The sequence below is a fragment of the Lactuca sativa genome, chromosome 7 (assembly GCF_002870075.4).
Source record: "Lactuca sativa cultivar Salinas chromosome 7, Lsat_Salinas_v11, whole genome shotgun sequence".
Classification (NCBI taxonomy): Eukaryota; Viridiplantae; Streptophyta; class Magnoliopsida; order Asterales; family Asteraceae; genus Lactuca; species Lactuca sativa.
Window position 1 is genome coordinate 180,982,298 of NC_056629.2, and position 10,380 is coordinate 180,992,677.

Genomic DNA, 10,380 nt, shown 5'->3' on the forward strand with positions numbered 1-10,380 from the left:
AGGGTTTAAAGCCACAATGCCGGCCCATTTAGTTAGTAGCAGTTCCGGACTACAGTCCGAAGCAGTAGTTCAGTATGCTTGATGTCTCCGTGATTCAAGCACGTTGTGTGTTATGTTAGTTGACATGTGTTATGCCATGCTATGATGAGTAGTTCCGGACTTCGGTCCGATGCAGTCAGTTCCGGACTTCGGTCCGATGTAGTCAGTTCCGGACTTCAGTCCGATGCAGTTAGTTCCGGACTTCGGTCCGATGCAGTCAGTTCCGGACTTTGGTCCGATGCAGCTAGTTCCAGACTTTGGTCCGATACAGTGGGCAAGGCCCAGTATGTGTTTTATATGTATTGTATGGTATGTGGTAGTTTGGGGGAGCTCACTAAGCTTCGTGCTTACAGTTTCAGTTTTGGTTTCAGGTACTTCCGCAAGCAAAGGGAAGAGCTCGGGATGATGGCATCGCACACACCACAGCTTCAGTTTTCATCCTGGGAGTTGATTCAGTTCTTGATTTTGATATGATATAGATATGATACAGTTTTCCTCACAGTGTTTTACTATGTTTGAGATACACCACGTATGGTTTTATGATATGATACTCAGATTATGGTTTTTGGTTATATGGAAAAATGAAAATTTTGGGTCGTTTCACTGTGTTTGTAAACAATGTAATACTTGAAATCTAAATGTATGAATGTTTGTGTTGCTATGTTTCATTATTATTCAATTGTTATGATACTGTACATGAAATCACTCCATACGCCCCAGACGTTTCTGCCGTCCTGGTTTGGGGGGTGACATTGAATGAACACATTATAAATGTTTTGAATATGAGAGATGATTCATGCATAACAATTTTTCTTCATACATAACAATTTATATTTTATAAATTATACAATATAATATTTTAAAATATAAATTATTACATATAAAGAAAAAGATATATTATATACAGATCAATTCATTTTGAATATTAAAAACTTGTTTTCGGAAGTTCAATTATATTTAAAAGATTTTTATAATTGAGTTAGAGATCAATTCATTTTGAATATTATAACCTTGTTTTTGAAAGTTCAATTATATTTAAAAGATTTTTATAATTGAGTTGGAAAAAGGGATATTAAATTAAAGAAAGAGAAGCAGTTATGAGTGACATATTGATTGTTACATAAAGTAACAAAAAAAGGCTTAAGTCACCTTACGTTAGCTGTTGCCTTTCCCAATTCGAACGTCCCTCACTTTAATGCACCTTCCTCTATCTCTCTCTCTCTCTCTCTCTCTCTCTCTCTCTCTCTCTCTCAAATGTTCTTTTCTTTCATATACATTCACTGTTTCTGTTAGTAAAAGGCAACAAATAAAGGAAGGTGAAGAAAAGACGAATTCAAGCCACCTGTTTTTCTCCAAGACAAACTCATCATCATCTTTTGATCAAATTCCTCAAAAACCCTATTCCTGCAATTCGATTTTCCTTTCTTTTCCTTTAGATTGTGGCTCTTAAAATGGGTTTCTCTCTGTAGGCTTTTTCCATGTCTGTTTAAAGAGAGAATTCACTTTTTGAGATAATTAAACCGCAAAAGATCGCCCTTTTTTGGAGAAAAACCCCTTTCGTTCTTCACCTTTCTTTTCATTTACAATAAGAAAAGGAATTGGGCTTTTGCGTAGTTTATCAGCAATTCATTCTCTTGATAAATATTTAATTTATTTCCTTTTCTTGATAGAATTGAGCTTATTTTTCCACGAGTTGGGGGTTTTGATTTCATTGCTCCATTTCCTTTATTAAATTCAATTTTTTTTCCTGGGTTTTTGAGGAAGTGGGGTTTTGGGTTCATGGCTGCTGGTCCTGAAATTTCAATCGAATCCGCAGCATCAACGACGGTGGCTGGTTCTATTACTGCCGTCGATCAATCCTCACCAAAAACTGAGGTCGCCGTTACCAACCAGAGCGACAATTTCAATGTTGCTAAACCCGATGATAACGATTCCGTTGTGAATAACGTTGACTCCCAAAACGGGTCGGATTCCGATTCAAAATCAGAGATGAAAATGCAAGATATCGTCGATATCTTGTCCAATTTGAAGTTGAATCCCATGGCGAAGGAATTCTTCCCTTCTTCCTACTCGCCAATTGATCGCAATGGTGATCAGACCGAACTTACCCTCAATTACTTCGCGCCTGCTTATTTCACCAATTCCCCTGGAGACGGAATTGAAGCATACCCTAATAATCGAAGAGTATGTTAATCAACTGATGCATTTTGATTAAATTATGTTATTCACTACTTCGATTATCATTTATCCCTTTTATAATTAGCTTCTCGAGGGTCTTATTATGATTAAAATCAATTTCTTTACCACTAATTGTTATGGGTATTTGATTATAATTTGTGATTCTTATTCATGATTTCGTTCTATCTGATAAAAGCTTTATTATTTTGTTATACAGAGGAGAAATAACTATAGTCAGGGAAGAAGACGATTAAATGGAAGAGCTTTTCGAGCTCAAAGAGAAGATAGCATTAAGAGAACAGTTTACGTTTCTGACATTGATCATAATGTAAGTAACAACACTTATAATAAATCCAATTCTAGTCATTTCTTATAACGAATCATTGAAACCTTTTGTATTATAATGAATCGATGTCATTTTTGATAATCAATCATCGAATCTTTCCTTCTTTTAGGTCACTGAAGAGAGACTTGCTGCCCTGTTTAGCGCCTATGGCCAAGTAAGTCCTTACTCTTTAAAATAACAAATTACACAAAAATTAATTATATGTTTAATCACTAATACATTATTTTTTTTTTAAATCAAACCATTAAAAGTAAGTCCTTACACTTCATACATTTTTTTTTCAAATTAACCATTTTCACTTGTCATATCTGTCTTATTTTTATCAAAGACTAAGCAAATTTTGTGTAGTATTTTTGTAATTTGCACTCTTTAAACTTAATTAATATTTTCAAATTTTTGTTAAATTGATTATTTGAGTACTTATTTTTTGTGCTATATCATTATGAAGGTTCTTGATTGTCGAGTTTGCGGGGACCCACATTCACGTCTCCGTTTTGCATTTGTAGAGTTTGCTGATGAGAGTAAGTTAGACATAAAAAAGTTTTAATATTTATAGTTTTTATAAAATTGTATAATTAAAAAAAAAATCATTTGAGAAAAGCTTACATTATTAAATGGTGGTAGATTCCGCAAGAGCAGCCCTTAATCTTTGTGGAATAATGTTGGGGTTCTCTCAAGTTAGGGTTTTGCCTTCAAAAACTGCCATCCTTCCAGTGAATCCAACTTTCCTTCCAAGGGTATGAAATTATGAATATGAAATAAATCATTTTTAATATAAATATTTATATCAAAAAAGATGATGGGATTAGATTATTTATTTACTTTTTTGATGATTGGAATTCAGTCAGAGGATGAAAAGGAGATGTGTGCAAGGACAGTCTACTGTACAAATATCGACAAAAAGGTCAGTATAAAGTACACCGTATATAGTTTACCAGATTAAGTCTTGTTGTTTCTGTTAAGTTCATTAAGTCAAAAAGAAACAACGACAGGTTTCACAAGGTGAGGTCAAGAATTTTTTTGAAACAAGATGCGGTGAGGTTTCTCGCATTAGGCTTTTGGGAGATCATGTTCATTCAACACGAATTGCTTTTGTTGAATTTGTGATGGTGAGTTTTTTTCTTTTTCTTTTTTTTTTTAATGTTAAAAATACCGAGAAAATACTATAAATGACATTTTGATTTCTACTAACGAATATTTCTATATTTTTTTTTTGTCCATTTTAAACCTTTTGTAAAGATATAATGAAACAAGTACAATTATGAAAAGTATATTATATACTAAGAACTTGAATTTTTTGAATAAAACGATTTACAAGGTTGTGTGCACTAAAATTATATTGTTACCCATTTATGACATTAACCTTTTTAAATATTTGTGATTTTGGATGTGTTTCACTAGGAGTAATTTAAAAGTATAAAACTCAATTTAGATTCTTGATTTGTATCATTAGGAATTTTCCTTCATTTTTGCTTCATCCGTTGATAATTTTTATATATTATGGATGATTTTCAGGCAGAAAGTGCGATTATTGCATTAGATTGTTGTGGTCAAACACTTGGAACTCAACCAATAAGGTAAGTTTCTCTTTTCTGTATATATATTTTTCATTTTAAATCTTGATTTTTTTTAAAGAAATATTTATATATTTTTCTAATTCTTATAGGGTGAGTCCATCCAAGACACCAGTGAGGCCTCGAGTGGCTCGATCTCTTCCAACCAACTAATGTATGCATCCATCAGGGAGGATTTCTTCTTGTGAGGTGTTTGTTTATTTTATGGCATTTTTGCCATTTTTACACTAGTTATGAACTTTGAAGGGGGAGACAAATTCAATCCCTAAGTTGAGAACTTGTTTTTGTTTTCTTTTTTTTTTTCATCATGTTTGATTGCAGAATCCTGCAATCTGCAAACAATGGGCAAAGTAATGTTGCTCATTAAGACTTGGGATTCTAAGTTTTTAAATTGTATGTTACATTGCTTCTGGTGTTCTTTTCATGACAAACTATGAACACTTTTGACACGTATGATGAATGTATGACCATATCGGATTTGACAATTTTTTATATAATTGTCCCAAGATCATATATCGGGTGCTTTTGTTTAAATTGTGTCTGATAATTTATCCACATTTTCGTTCAAAACATGTCAAATGATGATTTGGTCGAAACATTCATAATTTGTCATATACGAGTTGGAAAAGAAAAAAAATAAAAACTATGTACAAAATACGTATTTTTGTGTTTGTGTTATTCAATTTAGGGCACATTGTATGAAATAGCAACACACTTTGCTTATCCAACCAATATTGGTCGTGTATTTTCTTTTACTTATATGGCCATCCGAAGTACTCTTTACGGAGGACATTCGTTGTCCACCTGGCGAGAACCACGAACACAAACACACAAATGTAACTTAAATTAATAATAATAATAATACCTGTAAATACAACCTACTGCCACCATATTTTTAAACCATTCTTCTTTTTTATAGTCTCTAAAATATCACATAGATGGATATTTTACAAATTTTGATTTGGATGATAATGAAGAGTTTATCTCAACATTTTGTAACGTTGTGCAACACATAGATGATGAAAAGCGTACTAATATTACACATACAAGAGCGGTTGTTGATCGAGATCGTCAAACCGCATATAAACTTTTGGTACGTGATTATTTTGTCGGTAATTGTCTTTATAATGATGAAGCATTGAAACGTTGTTTCCGTCTTAATAGGACATTATTTTTATTTATTAGTAATATTTTACAGGCACGATATGAATATTTTAAACAAAAACCAGACACTAGAGGTAGAATGAGCTTTAGTGATATACAGAAATGTGCAGCTGTACTTAGATATTTAGTATATGGTATAGCCTTTGATGCAACATATAAGTACTTTAAAGTATCTAGGATGACCGCAAATGAGTGTGTAGACCATTTTTGTGCATGTGTTTATGAGGTTTTTTGTAAAGAATATTTGTGCAAACTTATTGCACTTGCTATTGAGATATTATGTTTAACACATGAAGAGAGACATGGATTTCTAGGAATGATCGGTAGCTTGTACAAATTGGACATGCAAAAATTGTCCAACTACGTGGCACGGTCAATTTAACCGAGGTGGTATAAGTGAGCCGACTATGATACTCGAAGCTGTTGCATCTTAGAATTGTGGATATGACATTCTTTTTTTGGAGTTGCAAGGTCTAATAATGACTAATAATGATCATAATGTTCTTTGCCAGTCCCCCGTTTTCAACAATGTATGGACAAAGAAAGCACCTGATACTTTCTTTACAGTGAACGGGCATTCGTACAAACATGCTTACTACCTTTGTGATGATATATACTAGGATTACTCCACAAAATGGCAAGAATCTTCTAGAAAGGATATTAAGAGGGCATTTGGAATCCTTAAGCAGACATGACATATAATGAAATACTTCGCATGACTATGGAATATGGAAAAGTTAAAATGAATAATGTATGCATGTACTATAATGCATAGTATGATTATTGAACATGAATGTAGAATGATTTGCAAGCACAATGAGAACGAAATATGTAACCTAGCTCCAGAGTTTGTACCCGATTCGTCTGAATTTTTAACAAGAGTAATTGATATTGAAAATACTGAAACGTTTTGCAATCTTCGAGATAACTTAGCGGAACATCTCTACCAAAAGAATATGAACAAATAGTAGTTTTTTATGTTATTTTTCTTTTTTTAAACTAATTTATTGTTTTTTTTAAATGAATGAAAAACTAATTTAAGAAATATATATGCTTTTCACTGTATTTTGATTTTATTTTAAATAAAAAGAATGATTTGGACCGGTGTTTAGTGGTATGCATACGAAATGCTTAGTGGTTAAATGTGATGATGAGGTGACACTCACTACATTAGCTGTTAGTGGAGTGGGTAATCTTGATGGTCTAATAACAACACTCTTGGATGAGTGACACTAGTTGTTGCTGTTGGATTAGATGTCTAAGACAATAATAAAATTAATATAATCTTGAACTATTAGCAAAGTCCTTTTGGGTTGCCTTCAAACCTAGTAATTGAATATGATGACTTTTAGAGAGAGAGACGGATTTAGATTTATTATATGATTAATAAATAGAAATAAATGAATTTATTAATATGTTATGAAAATAACATATTAATTAGAAATAGTAATATTTAATTGATAATTAATCAGAAATTAATTAAATTATATTTGTAATGAATTGTATTAACTAAAAGTGCAAGGGCTAAAGTGTAATTGTTCAATAGTTGAACAAGAAAGCTTCCAAAACCTTCCTTGGAAGGAGGTGGACGATATCTAGGATATTCCAAGGTATCTAGAATTTCCTTGTAGATAAATAGGAAGTTAGATAATTACCAATTTGAATTAATATTATTTTATTCAAATTAGGATTATCAAGGGTTTCCGAGTTGCCTTATGAAAGTCATCCTTGACCTACAATGCTATTAAAGTAACTAAACTTTTTATAAAATCACACTCTCAGTTACTTTAGGAAAAAAATGTGAATAGTATGCTAATTCATAAAATTGAACATTATACTTTATATTAATTAGTGGAGCGTGTATGGTTAACCGGCACACTAATAGTGACTATAAAGAGTAATAATGGGCATCTCGAAAATTATCATTGACTAATGGAGCGCGTATGGTTAACCGGTACATTAAAATGAGATGATAAATGACATCGAGAGTGCCAAACATATTTGTATGGTTATTCACATCTAGTTTGTGATCCTCGGTATTGTCACACCCCCAAACCGGAACGGCGGAAACGTTTGGGGGCGGATGACTTCATGTGGTAACGTAACAATTAAATACATAGTAAAGAAAGCAATATAACCATCATATATATAATTGAAAGTTTACATTGTTAAAAGGATACATGTTCAAAACCAATTACAATATGATGCCAAAATATGAATTTAAACTGGCGCCGCAGCGTCCCTTCTTCAAAAGCTGTTTGTTACCTGTAATTACTGAATCCCTGGAACATACAAGTAGTTTTGAAAGAGTAGATTAGCATTTAAGCTGATGAGTTTCATAAGTATTAAACGAAAACGTTTGTATGAAATGAAATGTTTTGTTTTTGTTTGTTTGTTCCTAGAAAATCCCATATTTTCTACTAGCATAAATGTAGCCTTCTATCAAGACCAATGTTTGTTTCTAGAAAATTTATGTTTTTCTGTATGTGGTTAGTGGTTTGGAAGTTCCAAAATTGTATCATAATAAAATTTTTCATGCCTAAAGTAGTTAATTTATGTACGTATAAAATTGCCAATACGTCTGAAAAACCCCGTAAATAATGTATTTTTAATACTCCATGTGACTTTTATAACCATGCTATTGACTAGAAATGCCTATACACAACGTTCTTCTGGCGTTGGAATGTTCTGACGCTTGTCACCCCAAATGGTGTACTGTAGCTAACAGTCAGGGCACGGGGTTGTCAATCCTGTATAGATCTATACACAAACACCATGCTCCCCCTCCAAGGGATTCTGGTATATAATACAGGACTTGAAATGTGTACTCGAACATACGTGAAGTTAATGTCTCACAAAACTTAGTATAAAACAGATTTACGTGTGAAAATGTTCGTTTGTTCTTGTATGTGAAAGTAACTTCTTGAAATAGTGTTTCTAGTATGTAAAAGTTCGTGATGTTCTCGTAAAACTATACCTATTATAGTTTTCTAAAATTGTGTCTTGTTTGTATTGTAAACCTTAGTGAAATGCTCCCTTGTTATGAAAAGTATAACTTTTGTAGTGCCAAAAATGGACACATATACATACAGTATAAGCAGAGTGTTTGATTTATATATATAACAACATTTTTCATTTCAAAAGACAAGATGTTATCGTGATATGTTTTGCATATGAAAGTTTCCTTATAATAGTTATAAATCACATATGATTCCATTGATCAAAAGTGTATAATGAATCTTTATATAACACACGATAATAATCGTGTGTTTTACTTGTATTTCCCCCCCTTAAAAGCATATAAAAGCATTTATAAAACATTTAAAAGTGTGGATTATAAGGGTATGAACTCACTTGAAAGATCGAAAAAGGCGAGATGAAAACCGAGCAGAATTTCGACTCGAGAAAGCGGATTTTCTCGGGATTCTCGGGAATCTCGGGAGCACAAACGACCTTGGGGACTTGAGCAAGGAAACCGGGGCTTCGGGATAGCACGTGCACGTAAAACGAGGCAAAAACGCAAGAAAGTTGAGAGAAATTGAGCCATTTCTTCGGAACCCTTGCATCCCTTTTATAGGGGCTGGAAACCGCCTCGGTACGCTGGGCATACGCGTGCGTCATGCGTGACTGCCTCCTCGACTGCCTCGGAGCTTCGGATGGGACGGGGCATAGCCTCGCATAGGGGCGACGTGGACGATTTGAGGCCTAGTCCTCGAGTACGCTGGGCGTAACTCGGATCGACGTACGATCATGGTTTAATGTTATCTAACATAGTAGGTAATTAATTTGAGATTTTTGGACATTTTATTTTCGAAGTTAATTTCATTATATGAAAAGTGGTTACAATACTTCACTGTTTAGATCATTACATAGAGTTGAAATATCTGGTTGTCACATCCTCCCCCCGTTAGAGGGAATTTCGTCTCGAAATTTAAAGTAAGAAAGATACTTGTGAATCAGAGAAAAAGATGAGGGTACTTTTGTTTCATCTGATCTTCGTGTTCCCATGTGAATTCAGGTCCTCGCTTGACGTTCCAGCGAACCCTCACGATGGGTATGCGACTTTGTTCGTGTGTTTGACCTCTTGGTCCATGATTTCTACCGGTTTTTCCACAAAGTTGAGGCTCTCGTTGATCTCGATCTCGTCGAGTGGAATAACAAGAGTCTCATCGGACAGACACTTTTTCAAGTTCGAGACATGGAAGGTTGGATGTATGTTACTAAGTTCACGTGGTAGATTAAGCTTCTAAGCTACAGGGCCGATTCTGGCAAGAATCTCGAAAGGCCCTACGTATCTTGGATTTAGCTTTCCACGCTTTCCAAAGCGTATTAAGCCTTTCCACGGTGAGACCTTCAATAGAACACAGTCTCCTACCTGGAATTCCAAAGGTTTCCTCCTTTGGTCAGCGTAGCTTTTCTGTCAGTCTCTAGAGGCTTTCAACCATTCATGAATCTGAACGATCTTCTCTGTCGTTTCCCGTATGATTTCCGGACCGATGAGAGTGCTTTCAGGAACTCGTCCTTTAGATAACTGTGTGTCGCCAACTTCAGCGCAACACAGAGGGGACCTGCACTTACGGCCATAGAGGGCTTAAAATGGAGCAGCGTTTATGCTCGTATGATAACTATTGTTGTATGAAAATTCGACAAGGGGTAAATGGATATCCCATGCCTTTCCAAATTCAATCACACAGGCTCTCAGCATATCTTCTAAGGTTTGTATCGTTCTCTCACTTTGCCCGTTTGTTTGTGGATGGTAGGTTGTACTCATGTCTAGCCTAGTCCCCAAGGAACTTTGTAGTGACTGCCAGAACCTTGACGTGAATCTACTATCTCTATCGGAGATAATGGATATCGGAACACCATGCAGTCGCACTATTTCCCTTATGTAAGTTCTTGTAAGTCTCTCCATCTTGTCAGTCTCTTTTATTAGTAGAAAATGCACGGATTTGGTTAATCTGTCGACGATGACCCATATGGTATCGGGTCCACCCGTTGTCTTGGGCAACTTGGTTATGAAGTCCATAGTAATTCGTTCCTATTTCCATTCCGGTATCTCTGGTTGTTGTAGTAATCCTG

At 34.4% G+C, this 10,380-nt stretch overlaps 1 protein-coding gene across 1 annotated transcript; it reads left to right on the plus strand.

Moving 5' to 3' along the window:
- The first annotated feature begins 1,200 nt into the window (after window positions 1-1,200).
- LOC111914362 (polyadenylate-binding protein-interacting protein 9) lies at window positions 1,201-4,547 on the plus strand. The gene is made up of 9 exons (XM_023910119.3): window positions 1,201-2,223; window positions 2,435-2,545; window positions 2,673-2,717; window positions 3,012-3,084; window positions 3,188-3,300; window positions 3,408-3,467; window positions 3,556-3,672; window positions 4,079-4,140; window positions 4,230-4,547. Exons 1-9 carry the CDS (start codon window positions 1,819-1,821, stop codon window positions 4,288-4,290), a joined length of 1,047 nt encoding a protein of 348 aa, XP_023765887.1. The 5' UTR covers window positions 1,201-1,818; the 3' UTR covers window positions 4,291-4,547.
- The last annotated feature ends 5,833 nt before the right edge of the window (window positions 4,548-10,380 follow it).

Bases quoted from the DNA above. Each gene is read 5' to 3' on its own strand.
- LOC111914362 (XM_023910119.3), top strand. From the start codon at position 1,819: ATGGCTGCTGGTCCTGAAATTTCAATCGAATCCGCAGCATCAACGACG. The intron at 2,718-3,011 runs GTAAGTCCTTAC...ATCATTATGAAG, and splicing joins TGTTTAGCGCCTATGGCCAA to GTTCTTGATTGTCGAGTTTG. The intron at 4,141-4,229 runs GTAAGTTTCTCT...TAATTCTTATAG, and splicing joins CTTGGAACTCAACCAATAAG to GGTGAGTCCATCCAAGACAC.